Source organism: Haemorhous mexicanus, chromosome 22, assembly GCF_027477595.1.
Source record: "Haemorhous mexicanus isolate bHaeMex1 chromosome 22, bHaeMex1.pri, whole genome shotgun sequence".
Lineage (NCBI taxonomy): Eukaryota > Metazoa > Chordata > Aves > Passeriformes > Fringillidae > Haemorhous > Haemorhous mexicanus.
Window position 1 is genome coordinate 8,218,182 of NC_082362.1, and position 21,795 is coordinate 8,239,976.

Genomic DNA, 21,795 nt, shown 5'->3' on the forward strand with positions numbered 1-21,795 from the left:
AAAAGACAATACAGTAAGAAAAGAACTTTTAATAATCTAAGGCTAAAATGGTAAGAAAATCTATGTGAAATTAAGAGCATTAACTGAGCTTGAAGAAGTCTCTTTTCCCCTCCTTTCTCCAAAGTCAGCTCTGTTGTCTCCCCTCCAGCACCCCTCAAAACCAGCAGGTATGGAAATATCTTAGAGCAGAAGACATTGGGGGGGATTTTTTAGGACATTTTTGATAACATGTTAAAAATATTGGGAACCAATCAAAACACTTCATTGTGCCAACACATACAAAAAGGCAGAGGAGAAAGCAGAGGAGAAAGGCAGCACCAGTGGCTCAGTCCTTGGGCCCCTGCTCACTGGAAGAGGCTGCTGTGGTGCAGAACATCAAGGGCAGACCCAAAGGTCAGCACTTCCTTGTGGAACTTGCTGAGCTGCATCTTGATTTTCTTCAGGGCAGGAGTTGATGCCTTCTTCTTGTAGCTCATGGCTTTCAAAAGTTTATCAGCCAGGTAGTGCAGCCAGAGGACGTTGCTGTGGGGATGGTAGTCAGTCCAGCTGTTGGAGTTCTCCTCTTTCATCTGCCTGTAGATGTCAAACTGGGGGTCCCCAGTGCCTTGGAAGAGCTCCAGGTCCGTGGAGAGGTCACAGAAGACGGTGAGCCCGTCCTTCTCCAGGCGGGACAGGGTGTAGTCGATGATGTTGACGTGGATGCCAGCAGAGGGGATGGAGTGGGTCTCTCCATTCAGCACATACTGCAGCTCTCTGTGCTTTGTGCTTCTGACCAGCACGTTCCCCCAGTGCAGGTCCCTGTGCTCGAAGTGCAGCTCCTGCTCTGCCACTGCCAGGGATGCAGTGACCTGGTGCAGGATGCTCCTGGCTGATGCCATCGAGGAGAAGCTGTTCCTCATGCGCTCCAGGTCCTGGCCTCCAAACTCAAACTCCAGCACCATGAAGAGCTGCTGGGCCCCAAAAAAGTCTGGCCGGTCGTTTTCCGAGCCTGTTTCTTTGTGGAATTTGTCCCAGGCTTCCAGGAGATACCTGGGATAGGCCCCCTGGACACAGTGCACAGAGTAGAGGCTGATGAACCCCACAGTTCTGTTCACAGAGCCTTCAGACAGAAGACTGAGCTCTTTTGAAATGATTACCTCAGGCAGAATCTCCCCAAAGCTCTTCTGAGCTTCACCATTTATTTTTTCAGTCCCCTCAATGGGAATTATTTTTAAGGCCACGGGTCCTCTCTCGCTGTCAATCTGGAACACCTCTCCAAAAACCCCTTCTCCAATTTTCTTGCAATCTTTCATCTTATTCAAAGGAATGCATTCCTCAAAAGCAATAGGGCCTTCCTGGTTGCATTCTCCAAACACTTTCTCAGCATCTGTAAGGAGCAGCTCCAGGACAGAGGAGGAATCCCTGGGAGCCAGCAGGACCATGGAGGAAGCAAACCAGGAGCCACCCTGAGCTTTCCCAGCAGACAGGCTGGCTTGGTACCCCGAAAGCTGGGATTTCCCTGAAGGGGTGCACAGGATGCTGCTGCAGAAACTCTCATCTGTGGTCACTTTCTTCTTTTTATGGAAGGACAGGGACGCTCGAACTCTAGCCCAGGAATAGGAGTTATTGAGGAGTGAAGAGTCATTGTCTCTGACACCTACAGACATCTCCAGAGCTCCCCTCCGAGTTCGCTTTTGCCTTGTCCGGAGTCTGAAAAGGGAATTATTGGGCTGCTGCTGCCTCTTGTTCTTGTGCCTTCTTGGCCGGAGCCGGGTGTGCCTGCCCCAGCGGCTGGCACTGAAGCCGCTGATACAAGCTTTCCTGCAGGTGCTGCCCTCCCCAGGGACACCCTTGGTCCTTTTGTGTTTGTTCTCCAAGATCTCTTGGCGGCCCACGGGAGATCCTGGCTGCAGGCAGGCAGGTTGAACATCAGCCTGATTTTTGAGTTTCATGCTCTTCAACCTCATTGGCACTTCCAGACGGTCCAAGACCACCACTGGCACAAGCTGGTACTCCTCGGCCAGGTCTCCATGACAGGTCGAGCGTTTTTTTGCCGAAGCTCCAGTGAGATGAGATGGGACCTCACAGGGCTCCTCACGAGTGCCACTGTCACAGGGCGCAGGGGGCTGTGGCTCAACCTCCAGGGGCGGGGGAGTGCTTGGGGCTTTCAGTGGGGACGGGACAGTCTGTGCTGGGCAGGGTCCCCGCACCGCCGACCTCAGAACACGGCGGGACCCTCTCAGCCCGGCCTGGGACTCACAGCTCCGAGCCAAGCCTTGCGCTCGGAACCACTCAGGCACCTCCTCGCCAGCGCCCAGCAGCGACCGCCGCTGCCCGGAGCATCCCTCGGGCGAGCCGCGGGGCAGCCGGTGCTGCGAGCGGGACTCGCCCAGCACCGAGCCGCCCTCGATGGTCGTGCTGAGCAGAAGCGAGCTGAGCCGCACGGGGGAGCGGCGGCGGCGGCGGCGGCGCGGGGGGCTGTCCCCGGGCGCCGAGGCGCTGTCGGCGGTGGAGCTGAGCAGCAGCGGGGCGCTGCGGAGCGGCGGGGCCCATTGCGGGGTGCTGCACAGCAGCGGCGGCCGCGCCGCGCACAGCGGGCCCTGCCGGCGGCGCCGCGAACCGCGCGGCGGGGACGGGGACGGGCACGGCGAGGGCGAGGACAGCGACGGCGGCGACCGCCGGGGCTCCTCTCTGCGCCCGCGGGGCTCTTTGCCCTGGCTCCACTTCTTCTTCCCCGGCGGCTCCCGGTTCTCCTTTCCCCGGCCCCGGGTCTCCCGCCCCCGGGTCTCCGGCTTCCGGTTCTCCTTCCCGGCCGGTTCCCGGTTCTCCTTCCTGCGGGTCCGCAGCCGCCGGGCCCCGGCGGGGCGCTTACCGAGGGCCTGCGGGGCCCACCTGCCGGGCGGCGAGAAGTCGGGGTCGTCCGAGGGGGTGGAGCCGGCGCTGGAAGCGGAGAGGGCGCTGGAGGCGGCGCTGGAGGCGGCGGAGGTCGAGCTGAAGAGGCGCTTGCGGTCCTGCGGCGGCGAGATCCAGCGGTCAGGCGGCGGCAGCGGGCGCAGGTAGCCGGCGCGCCGCGAGTAGGTGCGGAGCAGCCGCGGCTGCAGCGGCATGGCGGGGCCGGGCGGGCCGGGCCCTCTGAGGGAGCCCGCCCGCCGCCCGTTCGAACGGGTATCGCGAGAGCGCGCGAGAGCTCCCGTCCCGCCCACACCGCGGGGCGGGGCCAACGGACGGGACACGCCTGTTGGACACGCCCCTTAGACACGCCCCCCGACCCGGAGCCGCTCCCGGTGTCGCTCTCGGTGTCCCGGTGTCGCTCCCAGTGTCGCTCCCGCTGTCCCGGTGTCGCTCCCAGTGTCGCTTCCGCTGTCCCGGTGTCGCTCTCGGTGTCCCCGTGTCGCTCCCAGTGTCGCTCCCGCTGTCCCGGTGTCGCTCTCGGTGTCCCGGTGTCGCTCCCGGTGTCGCTCTCGGTGTCCCGGTGTCGCTCCCAGTGTCGCTCCCGCTGTCCCGGTGTCGCTCTCAGTGTCCCGGTGTCGCTCTCGGTGTCCCGGTGCTGCTCCCGTTGTCGCTCCCGCTGTCCCGCCGTGTCCCAGTGTCGCTCCTGGTGTCCCGCCGGGCTCCGCAGCGTTTCCGTGGCGTTTCCGGACCCCCGGGATGAGCGGTGCCGGCGCTGCTCCATCCCCACTCTGAGACGCGTCTCTTTAATTAATTTATAATATTCTGTACCTCTGCACAGAATACACCTATATATGTGTGTTACACCCATGTACGCTCCAGCGGGAGGCTCGGAGGACACCGGCACGCTTTGCCCGGGTAGGATGCGGGTACCCGAACCCAGAGCCGGGTTGAATAAAGCCTTGAGCAGCCTGGGATGAGGGGAGGTGTCCCTGCACATGGCAGAGAGCTTGGGAATAAACTTTCCTTAAGGTCCTTTCCAACGCCGGCATTCTATGATTCTAGGTGTAAAAATGGGATTTATTTCAGGTATTCCCAGCGCAGGGAGGCTCCAGGGCGCGCTGAGCCGCCGTGCCCGGGGTCAGGGTGTGCCCTGCCCTGCCCTGCAGGACCACGGTGATGCTATTTCCTTTGATCCGTGTTTCATCCGTGCCCACCTCTCCTGGGGCTCAGCAGGGATGCTGCAACTCGATGTCGCTCTTGCACTCAGATCAGAATGCTCTATAAGACTCTTATTAAAGCAACATGTTGCCTTTATAGTTTCACAGGGTATTTACATTTTTTTAACAAACTCATACACTGCCCACTGGGTATGAAAAAGAAACAAAACTCTCAAGAGGTGAAAAGGAGCCACGTCACTCTGTGAGCCAACTAAAGTTCATATATTTTTATTTTCTCTCTTTCTTGACGTTGTCATGGTGACAGCCTTGGTACCTTCCTCGAGAGAGATGCTTTCCTTATCTCCAGGAAGCCTTCGCTGGCTCACAAGAACAGCACAAAAATGTTTTTCCTGCAGCTCTCCTGCTGCCTCCAGCAGCTCCTGACCCTTCAAGCCCCGCAGGTTTCGGTGTCGCTGTCGCAGCTGTCGCTCGGGTTGGGGACAGGGGACGCAGCTTGGTGGCAGCACAGCACTGTGTTCCTGCAGCCGAGCGTTGCTGGAAAGCTGCTGAAGGTTTGTTCCTTTTGTGTCTGTTTCCCATTGTTCTTAAAAAGCTTAAAGAGCTGTTCTGCTGATTCCCGGGGGAAAAAAAATAAATAACAAAATCAGAGGGAAATAATCTCCAGCAGAGAGCTCCACCTGAAAGAGGAGAACCTGAGGGTCACACAGGCAGCCTGGACCTTCCCTTGGGGCAGCAACAAGTGGGACAGCCAGAGGGGTTTGCTGAGCACAGAGAAGCAATCAAATCCCAAAGTTAAATTCTGCACCTTTTGTTCTGCCTCTGAGTTTAGTGAAATCAGGTTTGACTGCGGGGCAGAAGCAGAGGGAGGATATTTGCCACTGCAGAGCAGAGAATATTTAGGATTCTGTGTGGAACCCTGAATATTGTACTGGGGCAGTTAAAGCAGAGGCCTCCTGTTCTTTCAGGGATTTTAACCTGAATGCTTCCCTTTCCCCACTGAACACAGGGAAATCTTTAATTCTTTAATCTGAGAGACTGACCTGGTGATTATCAGCTGCAGGTTATCAGTAATTGTAATTTGGAGGGTTTGGGGAAAGAAAATGCCTGGCCAGGCCTTGTGTTCTCCTAGGGAAATGATCTCAGGCCCCACTTTGTGAATTCCAAAGAAAGTCAAGGATGGACACTTGGTAATGTTCCTTTCTCTGTCTCCCATTTTTGTGGTTGTTTTATTTATTTCTGTTGTGTTTGGTTGACCATAAACCCCACAGATCTAATGTGTGTTTGCAGACAGCAGCAGAATAAACAAAGATTTCTCATTCAGACCTTCAGAAGACAAAAGGGTTCCTGTCTCCTTTGGCCTAACCAATATTGCCTGGTGGAAAAAGAACAAACAATCCTTCTCTCCTTTATTTTTCTAGTTTCTTCTCTGAATTAATCTTCCTTCATTACTTGGATGCCTTTTGTTGTCCCTCATGGCTCTCAAGGAGGTCAGCTCTTGCAGTGGGTAATGCTATTTTCCTTTTTAGATGTTTTTTCTCCTAAATGCATTACAGGGCTCTGTGATTGTAATTTCCGGCGAGTGCCATCAACCATTTAATTCTTTGCAATCACTGCAGCAGATGCCAAACACATTTGCAGTAATTGGATGGCACTTAGGGGATTAGCCAAGACTGCCAAGACTCACCTCATCCAAACCACAGCTGGCTTTTTGTGAGATTTCCATGGGAGCCTGGCCCTGGCTGCTGCTGCTAAATTTATTTGCAATCTACATTTTGAATAAAGTGCCCTGTGCAGGAGCCTGCCTGACTTTGTGGCGTGGTTGTGGCATCTCCCTGAGGGACAGAAGATTGGCAGATTTTCAGAAAATTGGCAAATTTTCCTTCAGGGTGAGGAGCCACCTGTCCCCAGGCAGGTGAAGGAGCTGGCAGCACTTTGGGGCCAGGTGTTGTGGGAGAGCAGCTGCTGCAGATCTGCCTGAGCAGCCTTGGAGGTGCCAGCAGGGTTCATGACCTTTCTTTCTGCCTCATGCAAAGGTGGCAGAGGGTTTGCAGAGCCACAACATCCTGCTTTCGTCTCTGTGGGCCCCCTCACCTATCCAGCTTTGCATTTCTTCACAGTTTGTGCCTCCCACAGGATGACAGGATGTGTTTGGTGATGCTGCTTCAGTCGGGGGTGACACCAGCTGCTGATGGCTTTGTCACACAGCAGGAACATCCCAAACCTTGGGTTTCCCTCAGTGTGCTCAGGAGCTGCCAGGTTTGTGGGCAGAGCTGGGGAATGCAGTGACCTGGGTGTTTGCAGGGGAAAGGGAGCTCAGCTCAGCTGGAGAAAGCCATCAGTACTTCTTCATTCTAAAGCACAGGGCACTGGCATTGATGCCTCAGCTGTTAGATTTTAGATTTTGTGTGTTTCAGATTCTGTGCTGCTGAAGTGTGTATTTCTGAGCTTCACAGGAGGGGATGGTGAGCTTTCTTCACAGAGCAGGGAGGCAAAACAATTCCTGCTCTAGCTGGGGAACAAGGACAAATGACCCAAATCTCAGCCCAGGAGCACAAACCCTGTGGGCTGGAGAGAGAAAAACAAGCAGGGTGGGAGTGCCTGGGCTGGAGCTGGGATGGGACAATGAACTGCAAGGTGCAAATGGAGCAGAACTGATCCCAGGGAGAAATCCTGGGAGCACTTGTGCATTTTGGGGCCATTTTGGTTCATTTTGGGACCATTTTGGTTCATCTTGGGTTCATTTTGGGACCATTTTGGTACATCTTGGGTGCAGCCCTGGCTGGGCTCTTGTGCTGCCCAAGGTGCACCCATGGAGGAGATCCTATGAATAAATCTCTGCTTTATTCCTTAGCTCTGTCCAGTCTCTGTTCTAGCTCAGCCTTCCCAAGGCATCAGGGTAAGGGCATCAGAGAGGAGCCATGCAGAGCTTTGCTGGGCTCCAGGGCCTGCTGGGGCAGCTTTGTTTGGAGGTAATTGAGTTGCAGCTCTAAAGAGACATTTCCTGTCCTCCTTAGAGAGGGCTGAAGGAGCTGAGTGAGGCTGCAGTGCCACAAACAGATTGCTTTGGCTGCCCCAGACCCAGCTTGGCTGAGCTGGACCCAGCTGGTCTGTGCAGCACAGCTGGGACACATCAGCCTCCTGCTGAGCTGGGACCACCTGGTCACACATCAGGGTCGGGCTCAGAGCACACCTGAGGTGAGCTCAGGGGCCAGGCTGACACTTTTTCCTCTGGGGCTCAGCTCTGAGCAGCTGCTGTGTTTTCCTGGGGCTGCAAGGAGCTCCCAGCTGGGTGACCAGGGTGGGGACACATCCCAGCCTCCCTGGCTGTGGCTGGCAGGAAGGTGAAGGAAGGGGATGAAGGCTTCTCCTCAGGACTTGCAGCAAGGTAAGAGCTGGCAGAGATATCAAGCCAGCACCAATTTCATGTGTTTGTGTTACCAAAGAAGTAAATTCTGTTCTGTTGGGTGTATTCAAGAGAGGGTTTCACCTTTAAATCAGTGGTTAATGTGAATACACTTTTTATTAAACCCCTTCAGCTTTCAGGGTTTGATTCAACACTCTTTTATTTCCCAGTGATGCTTTTATTGTCTGACCTTAGGAGGTGAATTCACTGCAACACAGCACAGCTATCCTTGCACTCACTCTCTCAGCAGTATTTTTTGTGCACTTTTATTAATTTCTCTTACCTGATCCAGTGCCAGCTCCCTCACAGAACAGGGCTTGGTTTCATTAGATGTGCACTGGTTTTCCTTCTCCTCTGATCCTCTTCCTCAAGCACTTTCCCTTGTTGGGTTGGGGGAGAGCAGTGGGTAAATGTTCCAGCTAATAATAACAACATTCCTGCTCTCTGCATGGGAGGTTCAGGACTTGGGGGGAACATGGAGCACATTCAAAGGCTGGAAATGGAGAATCTGTTCTGCAATGTCAGCACTCTCCCCTTTCCCTTCTCCTCCTACAGACAGCTCTGTGGGCTGGGACAGAAACTCCCCCCACAATTCCATTTCCCTTAGGGCTGGGTGTGCAGCTGTGCTGCTTGGGGGGATAAAGAGTGGCTGATGGACCCAGCCAAGGATTACAAGAGAAGCTGAACAGGGCATTTTTCTTCATGGGCTCCACACATTTCATTTCTTTGTGGTTGTCTCCAAGCCCATCACCTTCAGAGAGCAGCTCCTGCCTGGTATTGCTGATTTCTGGGGCCATGAGCTGAGGTTTGAAGCAACTTCCTCTCCCAGCTTTGACTCTCCACCTTGTTTTTTTGCAGATGTTGGCTTACAAGCGTGACAAGAACTAAATGACTGATGTAGAGAGCTGACCTCTGCCTTTTCTCTGATCATTTCCTTGCCAAATCCCCTCTTTCCTTCCTCCCTGTCTCTGCTATTTCAGGCTCTGCTCTGGCGCCTGTTTCTGACAGAAATGGATCTGCAGCACTCAAACATTTGCTGCAGGAGCTTTTCAGGGCTGGAAAAACATCTCAGCATTTCTGAGTCAGCTTTGGGAGCTGGGTGGGGCTCAGTGGGTGCCTGGAGGGAGCATTTGGCATTGGGAGTGACCAGGATGAGTGCCCAAACCCCCCAAAACAGCCCTGGTGAATCACAACTGTCCTGGCCAGGGCTGTCTGCCACTGCCTGCAAAGCACAAGCTCTGTTTGGGTGTCATTTCAAGATATTATTGGGCTGATCTTGAAATCTTTCCAGCCTCAGATTCAGATGTGACCTTGCAGCATTTCAAATGCCCCTGGATCAGGGCAGAGGTTGAAAGTTTGATTTTCACAGTCCCTTCAGGGGGCATTAGAGGCTGAGATCAGCTCTGGGGCAGCTGAACTGTGGCAGGTGGAGGAGAAGTAGATGAGGAGCAGCCTGGGCAGGCAGGGATGTGCATCCTGTGAGTATTTGTGAATTATGAGGAGGGAATCACTGTCAGCAGTGTGAGGAATTAAATACAGATGTGACATGGCAGGAATTGAAAGGGAAAAAAAAAGAGAAAAGAGAAGTTTTAGTTGTGGAGGAGGAATCCTCCCTGGGAGAATTCCCTGGCTGAGCAAACAGCCCTCATGGCAATGGAGCAGGACTGGGTTTTTGGGGTTTTTTTTCATGGGAAATTCAAGATGTGGAAGTCAAAAAGGGAAATACCTTGCAGTGAAGATTCAGCCTCTGTCCCTTGAGAAGAACTAAGAGATGCTGCATTATTTGAATCTTTAACTGGTGACAATTAGACTTCTTTGGGTTATTTAGTCCTGTGCTATGAACAAAACTGCTTTTCTTTGAACATCCACAAATACTTAGACAAAGCCAGCAGCAGACTTGATCCCCAGGCAAAGGAAAAAAAACCAAACTCCAAGGTTTTAAAAACCAGGTGATAAAAACAACACCCAAGAGTGGGCCACAAAGTCCCAGCTAAATTGTTTTTGCAGCTCAGTACAAGTTAAACTTCTGCAGCAGCAGCATTGTCAGCAAAAATGGAGCTTGTGCTGGGCAGGGCTCTGAGGCACATTTGATAGAAATGAAAACTTTTTATTCCTAAACAGCTATTCCACCTGTGCCTCTGCTGATGCCTCCAAAACCACAAGAAATTATTAGTTTTGCATTCCAATTTTATTTTCATTTCAGTGATCAAACATGGTTTACACCTTCAGGCCTCACCTAGAGCAGAACATTTCTCACTCTAGGGATTTTTTTTTTAACCTGTCTCAGATTAATTGACCTGGAAAATAACTACAAAGGCTCAGGGCAGCCACCAGGTTTCAGGGAGGCCACAGGCAGGTTTTGTTCTAATTTTGCATGGAACAAAGAAACAGAAGAGAAAGGTCTCTTTACCTTTGCAGGGAGAAGGTTTCTGGAGAAAGGTTCCTTTCCCTTTGCAGAGGAGCTCTAGGGATGGCTCTGGGATGAGTGATAAAATGAGTTCTTCATTCCTTATGATGCTGGTTGTGATTCTCTTGTGATTTGGACCAACTTCATTAAAAACCAGATCCATCTGCTTAAATTTGATATGGAATTTAAGGAGGATGAAGGATAACATTTTCATAAAGCCTGAGATCTTCTTAAGAACGATTTTCCCAGGGAAGGGATTTGTGCAGATTCCTCATTTTTCTGCCTAATAGAAATAAAAGGAGATACAGGAGCACAGTAATTGTTATTGGCAAACAGAGGTCAATTACAGGAAATTATGTTTCTTGAAATGAGTTTAGCAGTTATTGGCTCCTGTGTAATTCATTCTGCAGAGGGCTGGGGAGCAGAGGCAGCTGCTGTGTCACTGCCCCTGGCCTGGTGCTGTTCCTCAGGACCCAGGGTGGGACTGGGGCAGCTCCAGAAACCTCGTGGAACTGAGATCTGGAGTTTTTCCTGCATGGAGGGACATTTGGGGTAAGGTGAGACAGGCTTGGCTGGGAGCCTCTTGCCCACATTGCTTCCTGAAACAAACCCAGGCTGCTCACCCTCTGTGCTTGTTTCCTCATGTCCAGTTCCTGGAAAGCACTGATATTTATCCTAAGGCACATGAAGAATTTATTCATGAGTTTCTTCATCTGGGTTTTGGTGTGGAGAGGGAACCAGGCAGGTGTTTTGGCTGATTCTCAAGGACCCTGGCTCTCATTGCTCAGGCAAATGTTTAAGAAATCCAAAATTTACCCCAAAGTGTTTTCATCCTGTAAGGGCTGAGGAAAGTTCTTTAATCACTAAGAAATGGTGAGGGGCTGTCCCTGTGTCCCCCTGGATGCTGCAGCTGAGCTCTGGTGACAGTGACAGCACCCGGGGAAGGGCTGCAGCTGGGTCAGGGGGGACATCAGGAAAAGGCTGAGCCCCCTCTGCTCCCCCAGGGAACGGGCACAGCCTGCCAGAGCCCCAGGAGTGTTTGGAAACACAGGGTGGGATTTCTGGGGGGTGAGTGCAGGGCTGAGAGCTGGACTGGGTGGTTCCTGTGGGTCCCTTCCAGCCCAGCCCACTCTGTGCCCGTGTCAGCATTGTGACACAGGCTTTGTGCTCTAACACATTCTATCCCAAACATTTCCTGCTGGGAGAGACTCAGACCTGGAGGGGCAGAGGGGCTATCCCGAGGGATGAATCAGCTGGAAAGTAGCTCAGGAAGGATGTGACAGTGCAGCTGCTGGCTCCTGACTGAGCTGCTGCCGGAGAGCAGCAGAGGGAGGAGGAGGAGGAGGAGGAGGAGGAGAGCAGGGCTGGTGTCTCAGGTTTCCATGCACTGCACGTGTGGGTGGTGCGAGCTGTGCCTGCTCCAGCCACCGAGCGAGCTGGGAGCATGGGGCAGGTGGCTTGGAAGGCTTTGTTTCTGTCTCTTTTCGATTACAAAACCGAGAAATACGTCATTGCCAAGAACAAGAAGGTTGGGGTCCTCTACCGAGTGGTGCAGCTCTCCATCCTGGCTTACCTGGTGGGGTAAGAATCACCCTCTGCTTCATGTTTTGCTGTGATAAGGATGGATTTTGCTGGGATAAAGATAAATTAGGGCACTCTGCACACAGTGCCAGCCTGCTGTGCCTCCTGATTTCAATGCAGTTAATCAGACAGGTTTATACAGCTGCATTTTGTAGTGTCTGATAGGTTATGTGTGATTTTTCACCTGCTAGGCATGGTTAGATTCAGCTCTGCCTTTCAGATTAAGGTTGGGTTTAAAATAGACTCAGTGACTATGGCTTTGTCCTGCATTATTTATGCCTCTATTTCTATATTTTGTGGGAATGGTGCCAAACCCTCCTGTGTGACTCCTCAGGACAAATGAGCATTATCAGCCCTGGTGCTGAGCCTTGGGGCACTCCTGTGTTCTCTGCACAGCACCTCGACCTGCTCAGGTGCAGATGGGAGGGAAGCAAGCAGAAAATGGGGGATTTCTGAGCTGGAGTGGGCTGCAGCAGCCAGGCTGTGGGGGCTGAGGCAGCAGCAATGTCAGCTGCTTGGCATTCATTTCAGAGCAGGGCACTGGCTCAGGAACAGCCTGGGGAAGGCCCAGTTCTGCAGCACACTGGGCACACTGGTGTGTGACCAGTGCCTGCAGGCTCAGACCTGGAATTATCCAGCCTGTGCTGCTCATTCTTGAGTTTCTGAGGTTTTTAGACTGTGACACCTCACTGTCCCCTCACTGTGCTTCTGGTCCCTTCACCTTTCCCACACCTCGTGTTTGCACTGATTAAATATAGCAGAGTCATTTTTAGGTGCTGGGTGTATTTATAGAAAGCTGTGCAGTCCCAGAGCCTGCTCCAGTGAGCAGAGCAGCTCCTCAGCACCCTGGCAGGGCTGGCTGGAGGAGGAATCCTGAGGGCTGGGAGAGACACAGCATGGACAGGGCAGGGTTCTTTTCCTCCTCTGGCATCCGTGGCCTCTTGCAAACCCCTGGCACTGCCACTGATGGTCCCTGCAGGGACCCCTCTGGGCCTGGGGCTCACAGGAACACGTCCCTGTTCACAGGCTGGGGACAGGGATCATCAAACCCTCCTGGACTATTTCTGGGATGCAGCTGCCATTGATTCACTGCAGAAAATGCAAGGATCTGCTTTGGAGCCCTCCTGGGAGAGGAGATCAGTGTTCTTGGGAAAAGGGGAGAGTAGGAAACTTCCCAGGGTGGGTGTGAAAAACAAGGCTCACTCTCCTGTAGAAATTTAAAAGTTTAGTAATGGACAACAGGAGACAAAGTCAATAAAGCAAATGGTTTAATGGCCAGGTGCCTCTTGGCATTCCACCAAGAGCACCCTGGCCATTTCAGAAACAACATTTTTGGACCATTTCTATTGCATCAGCCTGTTGCATGTGAATAAACAACTGGGCATATTGAAACTTTCCCCCAAACCAGTTAACACCTTCCAAGAATTGTTTAGCAGGGCTCATCCTCAGGGCTGTCTTTTCAGAGCATCTGTGTTCCCTGGTTGTGGTTTTAGTCCATTCTTATCATCACCTCCAGTTTGGGCTTTGGTCCATGGTTTCTGTTGGTGGTAAGTGTTGTCAGTTGGAATATCAATAGCTGGGGTCTTCTTGTGTTCATTGAATGTTATCCCAACCAACCAACCAAGCAGGCAGTTTAGCACAAGAATACTTCTATCAGCTATTTCACTACTCTGTCTAACAGAAATGTAAATTCTTTCTTTACAGCAAAATTACTTTGACATTATCCAGGTAGCATCCATGCAAATATTTGTGAAAAGCCAATATTCTAATATGTATTTGTGACAGTGGGGAGTGTCCATGAGCAGGTTTGTCACACGTGGCAGGTGAAGGGCTCTGTACCACCAGGGCTGCCCAGCCCCTTCCCCTCCCCGTGGGCAGGAGAGCCTAAAAAGGGGAGCTGTGCCACAGATTCAGCCCCTCTCACCCTCAGCTTCTTCAAGGGTGATTTATTGTCCTGACAGGTGATTTTAGCAGTATTGTGGGGGAGCTGGAACTGTTTCATTTGAGCCAGAGGTTTTCACCCAGGGAAATGGAACTCCTGCTGCTTCCAGTGGAGAGGAGGAAGCAAAGCCTTTCCCTGGATGGCTTAGCAAGGCTGCAGCTCTCCCAGGGTGCAGCCAGGCTGTTCCCATCACCCTGGCTGACAAAGGAGCTGGGTCCAGCTGGGAACATCCCCTGCAGGTTCCTGCCAGGCATCCCCAGCTCAGCTGCAGGGGTTCCCTCTCCAGCCTGGCGTGTGGCTGGCTGGCAGGTCAGGGTCTGTGTGCTAAACTGAGAGTTCTGCACTTGGGAACCTGCAAAAGCCTCTCTTGTTTTTCCTCTTGAGAAAGACACAGCCCTGCTCTTCCTTTCCCTTTCTGAGGTTGCTGAGTGTAGCACAGAGGGAGGCTTTGGTTTCGTAGCTCATGACCTGTTATTACACATTCCTCCACTGTTGGCAAGCACAGCTGGTGTCCAGGAGTTCATCCTTTATTAGCAGCAGCAGTGTCAGAGGGTTTGGTGTCAGTGGCATGCTTTGATTTGACCTCGGTGTGAATTTCTGTGTCTGACTCATTCCCTGACTGCCCCTAACGCTGCTGTGTTCACACAGGTGGGTGTTTGTGGTCAAGAAAGGCTACCAGGACACAGACACGTCCCTCCAGAGCTCTGTCATCACCAAGCTGAAAGGGGTGGCCTTCACCAACACCTCGGAGCTGGGGGAGAGGATTTGGGATGTTGCAGACTATGTCATCCCTCCCCAGGTTGGCATCACCCCCTGTGGGTGCTGAAGGGATCTATCCAGGTCTTCCCTGTGAATTAGCAGGAGCTGGGATACAAGAAAGTGATGCTGGAAGGGGTTTTCTGCTGTGAGTTTTTTATTGGAGATGCTGGGGGTGCTCTGCCTCCCCCCAGGACCGTGGGCTGGCTCTCATAGCTGTGTGTGCACCCACAGTGTGAGGGAATTCACCCAAACAAATATCCACACAAAGGGTGATGTTGTATCTCAGCCTGAAAAGCCGTGGGGAGAGGGGGTTGCTCTCTCTGAAGAGAGCTTCATGCTCCTTATTTACAAGTACTTTGAGAGTAAACCAAGTTTTCTAACTCTTTGTTTCTTGCAGGGTGAAAGTGTCTTCTTTGTCATGACCAATCTGATTGTGACCCCAAACCAGAGACAAGCCACGTGTGCTGAGGTAGGAAGAACTGAGCCCCTTGACCCCCAGACCCCTGCAAAACTGGGGCTAAGAGCTGACAGAGGACACTTCTGGAGCAACAAAGAAAGGAAGGATGAAAGACAAGTATTTTTTCCTGTAGTGTGAAAGCTAATTTGGGAAATTACTGTAAAGCTGGGAGGCTCAGCTGTCTTAATTTCCAGAGGCATTGATCATGCAGAGACTTCCTGACTTTAGGTGGTGTTGAATTTCTGCCCAGCTGGAGATGAGACCAGGCAGTGATTGCTCAGGGTTAGAAAAGGCCCTGGGAAAACAAATTTGATGTGACTCAGGGTAGTTATGGGGAGAGGAGATGTTTTAAGAGCCCCATCCTGGAAAGTGCTGAACATTCAGGCTCTGGTTACCTCCCAGACACGGGGTGGTTGCTCAGCACCTTCCAAGACGTGCCCTGAAGGCCAAAGGCAGGAGGTGCTTGTGGAATATCCTCTGTGGAGATGTTTGGGGTGGGCTGGAGCCTGGGGAGGAGGTGTGTGGCTGTGCAGGGGGTGCTGTCCATGGGGCAGAAGGGTTTTTGTCCATGGGGCAGAAGGGTTTTTGTCCATGGGGCAGAAGGATTTTCCATGTCACACCAGGAGCACAGCTGGCTTGGTCAGGGCACTGCTGTCCTCTGGTGGCCGTGCAGCCAGCACAGGGGCACACTGGGCCAGAGAACTCTGTGGCTTAGACCCAAGATAGGGTTATCTTAAAGCAAAGTGGGCTCCTGCCTGGTTTTGGTGAGTACTGATGTTGGTTTTTTCAGTCTGCCCCTCTCCAGACTGAGCAGATCCCAAAACTGGGAGGGTGTGGCTGAGTGCTGGTGCTCCTGGTGGTGGGATATGTTTGCATGACCCCCAGTTACCACTTCAGCTGTGTGGTTTTAGTGCTCACACAGAGCCCACCCCACTTTCTGTGTCTCTGGTGTCCTGTCACACTGTCCCTTGTGTCCTCTTCCCCTCTGCAGAGCGCCAGCATTCCCGATGCCCTGTGTGACAGGGACACAGACTGCCTGGAAGGGGAAGCAGTGGTGGCTGGCAATGGTAAGGGACATGTCCCTGTCTGAGCTGTGTCTGGTGTCCTTCAGAGCCCTCAGCCTGGGTACACCCCCAGATCTCTGACTGCAGAGAGCACCAAGGCCTTTCTTTCCTTTCCTCTCTTTTATTGAGATCCCTGCCTCGTCACAGCTCTGTGGTGGCTGGGCCAGGGAACCCCAGGCTGCTGAGAGGCACAACAAGAGGGTGTTTGTTCCAGCTGAGAGGCCCTTTCACAGCAGGGAGGAGAGGGAAAACCCTCTATTCTCACATGCCCTGTAGGCAAGGAGAGGAGGTGCCTGCTGGTGTGACCTTTTCTGTGCTGTCTGCCCACAGGCGTTAAGACTGGCCGTTGTTTGAAAGACAGGGGCAGCACCAGAGGGACTTGTGAGATACTGGCCTGGTGCCCAGTGGAGAAAAGATCCAAGCCCAAGTACGTGTCTGGTTTCTAAGCTTGAGTTCCTTGGCTTGTGTGTCACCCATGGCAGTTCCTGTGTCCCCTCTGCTTGGGTGCTTGCTGGAATGTTGGCTGCTCAGTGCAGGAGGGGGCTCTGCAAGGCTCCCCCTGGCAGGACAGGCCCTCTGCTCTCCCTGCTTCTCTCCCTGGCTGCTCCCAGCTCTTGGGGTGTCCCCTGGACCTGCACGCTCCTCACCAACCCCTTGCTGGCACTGTGGGGGAAGTGGCACAGCTGGCCTGGTGCCATCCAACCTACTGGATAAAGCTGCTTCTAAAATGGCAATTCAAGATTTCACATGTGGGCAGGGGACAAAGACAGAGAACAAACCCTTCTCTTGCAGGAAACCACTTCTGGGCAGTGCAGAGAACTTCACTGTTTACATCAAGAACTCCATTCGCTTCCCCAAGTTTAAGTTCTCCAAGTAAGTGCCACAGGTTCCTGAGCTGCTCCTGCTCTATAGATATTCCCCCTCCTCCAGAAAAATAAAGTTCCTGGACAAGGCTGGCAAAAAAAGTAAATTTAAAAAAGATTAGTTTGCCTTTGTTGCTGCAATGTGAACAAACTGAGGCAGTGTAGAAATGTGCATATTCTGTCTCTTGTCCTGGGCTCAGACAGGCATTTCTAGAATTCTGTTGTTTTCCCTTGAGAAAAACAGGTCACCCTGGAGCAGTCTGGCAATCTGTTCTGTGTGAGTCCTTTCTTGAGCCCAGATTCAGCTGGCCAGGAGATCATTTTTGGGGACAGATTGCTTTCCCCAGCAGCAGAGATTCCCTCAGGGTGACGAGGCTGCTGTGCACAGAGGTGTTGGAGAAGCCTCTTGTCTCTGCAGTCCTGCTGCAGGCTCTGAAGGCAAGCAAAGAGGGAGCCAAGGTGGATTTCCCTGTTTCCTACGTGCAGGATGAATGTGCTGGCCACTGACAACGAGTCCTACCTGAAGAGCTGTCGGTACAGCCAGGAGCATCCCTACTGCCCCATCTTCGTGCTGGGGAACATCGTCCGCTGGGCTGGGGGAGACTTCCAGGAAATGGCCTTGCAGGTAGGAGTGCCCCGGGGCTCGTGGGTGTTCCCAGCTGGCTCACTGCTCTCTGGGAGGCTCTGAGGAGTCCCTGCCCAGGGAGCTGCCTCCTGCACTGCACTGCACTGCAGAGATGCCAGGGCTTAAAGTCAAGCTGGTCCCATTTATGCTGTCCCCAGGGAATGGGGGTCTCTAAAAGAGCTGGTTGGGTCAGTTGTTTCTATTCAGGGTTGCCCAAACTGCTGCTCTGCCAGCAGGGATTCTTTTTTTAATTTCAACGTTACCACACCATTGGTTTAAACCCAGAACTCTGGAAATCCACCCCTGCATAAAAGATCATCTTCCCCACTGAAGTGTGGGATGAAAGCAATGTCCTGGGATGAGGAACCTCAGGATACCAGCACAGGGAGAAGTGGGGTTGTAGAGTAATGATGGCATTAATGTCACACACATGAACTCAGCCCAGGCAGGAGCGTGTGCCCCCTTGTTTGACCAGAAGTGCAGCTGCTTCTTGCCCCTGGGGAAAGCCTGCCCAAGGGTCTGACAAATTTTGAAGACACTTTAACTGAACTAAGCTTAAACAAATCACCCTGTCTCTCTCTTTTAAGGGTGGTGTGATAGGAATTCAGATTGAATGGAACTGTGATCTTGATAAAGCCCCTTCTGAATGTAATCCTCACTATTCTTTTAGCCGGCTGGACAACAAGTCTGCAGAAACCTCCATCTCTTCTGGGTACAACTTCAGGTGGGTACAGAGGGCACAATGCAGAACCACTGCTGGGCTGGGCTGCTTGGGCTTGCAGGTGCTGGAGGTTGGCAGTGGAGTGGCACCAGCCTGTGCCAGGCATGCTTTAGCTGAGCACAGAGCTGCAGAGGGAGGGAGGGAGGTAGGGAGTGCTCCTGGCAGGCTAAAGCTGGCTTTGGTAAGGGAACAGATCTCTTTGAAGGGATGAGAGACTTAGAGGGGCAGGTGGAATTAAAGCCAGCATTGTTGTTTTCCAGGTTTGCCAAGTATTACCGGGATGCTGAGGGGGTCGACTACCGGACGCTCATTAAAGCCTACGGAATCCGCTTCGATGTGATGGTCAATGGCAAGGTGAGGGCCAGGCCAGGATGTGCCAGAGCCTGCAGAGAAAGGAAGTGGGGGGAGGCAGCTCTGAGGTGAGGACAGCCTCTCTGGCTTGTTGTAGGGAAGGGCTTTTCCCATCCATCCATGTGGAGGTAATGCCCACGTATGAGAGATCACCTGCAGTGCAGCTGAGCCTGCACCTCCTCTACTTAAAACCAGGCTCATGTAAAGCCCAACAGAAATAAATGTGCCCCTGAGACTTGTTTTCCATGTGCAAGCACTGCAGAGAGAAAAGAAGCCTAATCCAGGGATGATGCAAGCTCAGAAATGCAGCCAGGGACAGTCAGATCTAAGACACACAGACCTTCAGCCTCCAAAATTGCTCACTGCAAATCCTGCGTGGTTGTGCCTGGGAACAAAATGCACCCAGGGGCAGCAGCAGCTTCCCCTGGGCAGTACCACACCCTTGGGTTTGTTTTGTGGGTTGTTCTCTCAGTGGTGACTTCATGACCTTTGTTCTTCCAGGCAGGGAAATTTAACATCATTCCCACCATTATCAATATCAGCTCGGGGCTGGCACTCATGGGAGCTGTAAGTGAATGTTTTGTATTAAAGTAACCCCAGGGGACCCAGACCCCAAATGGGATGAGAATGGGATGGGGGGTTTAAATCTTCTCCAGCAGAATCTTCACTACTCAGAATACTCAGCCAGGTGTGTGTCTGTGTCCTGTCTTAAAAGCATTTGTTAATAAACCTGGTAGTCTAAACACTCACACAGGCTGTATATTATATATACATACCCTGGAAAATGCATGGAGAATGAAGGAAAACACTGCTTCTACAGTGTTTATAAATTATTATTTAATTAATGTTCATTTCTAATGACATCAGAACACTTCCTCTTCTGTTTCAAAGATAAAACACCAGTTCTTTCCCTTTGCAGGGAGCTTTCTTTTGTGACCTGGTGCTGCTGTATCTGATCAAGAAGAGTAACTTTTATCGAGGCAAAAAGTATGAGGAAGTCAAGTAAGTGGGCTTGGTTTTGTGTTAAAAATCATGGCTTTTTGTTAAGAGTGATAGAAATAGCAGGAGATACAGGAGCACAGTATAAAATATATTCTTCCAAATTATTTTGCCCATGTTATTGGCTTCCCCTGTAATTCCTTGCTGCAGTGAGCTGGGGAGCAAAGGCAGCTGCTGTGTCATGGCTGGACTGGCAATGGCCTCGTGCTGTTGGTCCCTAATGACCGAGGGTGGAATTGGGGCAGCTCCAAGAGCCTTGTGAAACTGAGATGTGGAGGGGCCTTTGGGTAAGGTGAGACAGGCCTGGCTGGGAACATTTTTGCCTCCTGAAACAATCCCAGCCTGCTCATCCTGTGCCTGTTTCCCCAGGTCCAACTCCAGGAAGTCCTTGTCGAGCCCTACGCTGAACGGGAACCAGAGCCCGGAGCAGCTCGATGGGCTCTAGGCACAGCAGAGGCTCTGCCAGCTGGACTCCTGCTCCAGGAACTCCACACAGGTGTGGCATCACACCAGCACTGGCAGGTGGACATAGCCCAGATCAGGCCTGCTACGAACAGGATTCCCAGAGGAAAAACACCTTCTCCAAAGACTGCCTTTCTTCCCTGAGATTTCTCTGGGATCCTGATCTTGCAACGTGTGTCATCACTATGGATTTATAAAAGGATTTTTATAAAAGGACAAAGAAGGCACCAAATGAATGTTTTTATATCCACTGATAGATATATCTGTACTTATGCCAATAGCCAGCGTTGTCCTGTGGCTGTGCTTTGCTTCCATGTGGAGAAAAGCTGTGATGGAGCACTTTGGGAAGGGCTGAAGCTGAAACTCAACCTTGTTTCTTGCTCTGCTGCGTGGCAGCCACCGCCTCCAGCTCCTGCCTGGGTGATGATGTGACATCAGGTGTGAAGCAGCAGGACTGCTGTGCTCTGGAATGCAGGGAAATGTGGCACTGGAGTAGCTCTTGGAGCTGGGGAAGGAGCTGTGATCCTGCAGGGCCTGAAGCAGGAGGGACAGTCACTCTTGTTAATGCACTGAGCAGCAACGTGGCCCTGCGAGCACTGCACAGCTTCTGCCTCCTTCCTTCAGTGCCTGCTTGCATTTGCTCAGGACTGTCCTTGCTGCACCACTGCCTGATTTCTCATGCTGGGCCGGTCTGGATGGGCACTCAGTGCCTCTGTGTCTCACAGCAGCCTGGGCTGTGCTGCAGACTGAGAGGGACAGCTCTGCCAGGGCCACGGGCTGGGCCAGCCTCCTCCGAATACACCAACAGCAGGGAAGTCAGAACATACCTGCCTGCTACTTCAACACCAGTGACCTCCAGGAAACACAAGTGCTTCTCTCTCAGCAGAATCAGTCTCCCTGCAGCCCATTTTGTCCATTTATCTCATGTGAGGATGTAACCAATGTCAGAAAAGGGCTGAAGGAATATCATTGTGTTCTGTACGTGCTGCCCCATCACCACTGACCGGGAGCTGTCCTGATGAAGATTAAATGTTTCTGTGCATGCTTTGAATACCAAAAGTTAAAGGGCTCCTGCTGCAGCATCTGAGGGTGGCATCAGAGAGCTGCTGCCATTGAGTGTCTGCACAAATGGCACCAGCAGCTGCAGCCACCTCTGCTTTAGCTTCTTTAAGGTCGTTACTCTGAGGTACAGGTTCATCCTAAATTAAAATTCACCTCTGTTAGCAGTGGCAAACTCTGAACCCAGCCACTGACAGCAAACCCCACCCACTCTAGTTCCCCCCACTCTGCTTCTGTGTAGTGAGCCAAAAATGGGGCTAGAAAATTGAATTAAACAATGGAGTTCATTTAGGATAAGCCGTGTACCTTTGGTGCTGTGATCTCATCCAAAACCTCTCCGTGTCAGGAGTCTCTCCTCAAGGCAAACACAAGTCACCACGTGGGGAACTGCACAAGAGTTCCCACCAGGCTTTTGACTGTCAGGATTTAATTGGAGTTGAGTAATTTCTAGATGGTGAAACACAGAGTGAACCCCCTGTGTGACATCAGGGCCTGGCACAACTCCTGGCAAGCAAGCAGCTCCTCCTGATGTGCAAAGCTGACTGTGCTCTGCTGAAACCATTGTTTTAACTTGCCAAAACATCCTCCTGTGAGAGGACCAAAGCTATTTCCTGAATCTAAGTCTCCAGGCCCCCCAGATCCCCCAGAATGTTTCCTTTCTTTAGATTGTGTAACACAACTCCTACAACCCCTGCTGTTAATAAAACATAACCAGATTCCTTCTCAGGAGCTCGTTTCTTGACTTTGACTTTTTTTTTCTCCTTGTGTTTCATGTTCAGCAATAAAATGTGTCACTTTAGGCCAGTGCTCCCTGGGAGTGTTCTGTAAGTGTTTTTTCAGGTCACACCACCTGGTGTGGTGATAGTGACGTGAGCAAATCAATGAATCACTGATTTCTGCAGGAACAGGGCTATAGGAAAGGCAGTACCTGGATGGTGGGTGATGGATTTGGCCCCTTTTGTGGCTTTTCTGGAGACCAGTGACAAGCACCTGTGACAGTGCCATTTACTGATGGCAGTCGGGGAAGAGAACATTTGCATGTATGTTTCTATT

The 21,795-nt window shown here is 52.1% G+C and overlaps 2 protein-coding genes across 4 annotated transcripts; one reads left to right on the forward strand and one right to left on the reverse strand.

Annotated features, from left to right (window-relative positions):
- Positions 1-9: 9 nt before the first annotated feature.
- Positions 10-3,129, reverse strand: HASPIN (histone H3 associated protein kinase). Its single transcript, XM_059865959.1, has one exon. It carries the CDS (start codon positions 3,084-3,086, stop codon positions 345-347), a length of 2,742 nt encoding a protein of 913 aa, XP_059721942.1. The 5' UTR covers positions 3,087-3,129; the 3' UTR covers positions 10-344.
- A 3,086-nt stretch (positions 3,130-6,215) lies between these two features.
- On the forward strand, positions 6,216-21,541 carry P2RX5 (purinergic receptor P2X 5). Of its 3 annotated transcripts, none has more exons than XM_059865991.1 (12): positions 6,216-6,305; positions 14,031-14,181; positions 14,539-14,610; positions 15,590-15,665; positions 15,993-16,089; positions 16,455-16,535; positions 17,012-17,150; positions 17,738-17,874; positions 18,132-18,225; positions 18,724-18,789; positions 19,142-19,224; positions 19,591-21,541. In XM_059865991.1, exons 1-12 carry the CDS (start codon positions 6,238-6,240, stop codon positions 19,664-19,666), a joined length of 1,140 nt encoding a protein of 379 aa, XP_059721974.1. In that variant the 5' UTR covers positions 6,216-6,237; the 3' UTR covers positions 19,667-21,541. The 3 variants fall into 3 exon arrangements, with proteins under 3 accessions (XP_059721974.1, XP_059721975.1, XP_059721973.1); XM_059865990.1 differs by lacking the exon at positions 6,216-6,305 and adding an exon at positions 11,214-11,440; XM_059865992.1 differs by lacking the exons at positions 6,216-6,305; positions 19,591-21,541 and adding an exon at positions 11,210-11,440 and having other exon boundaries at positions 19,142-19,228.
- Positions 21,542-21,795: the final 254 nt, after the last annotated feature.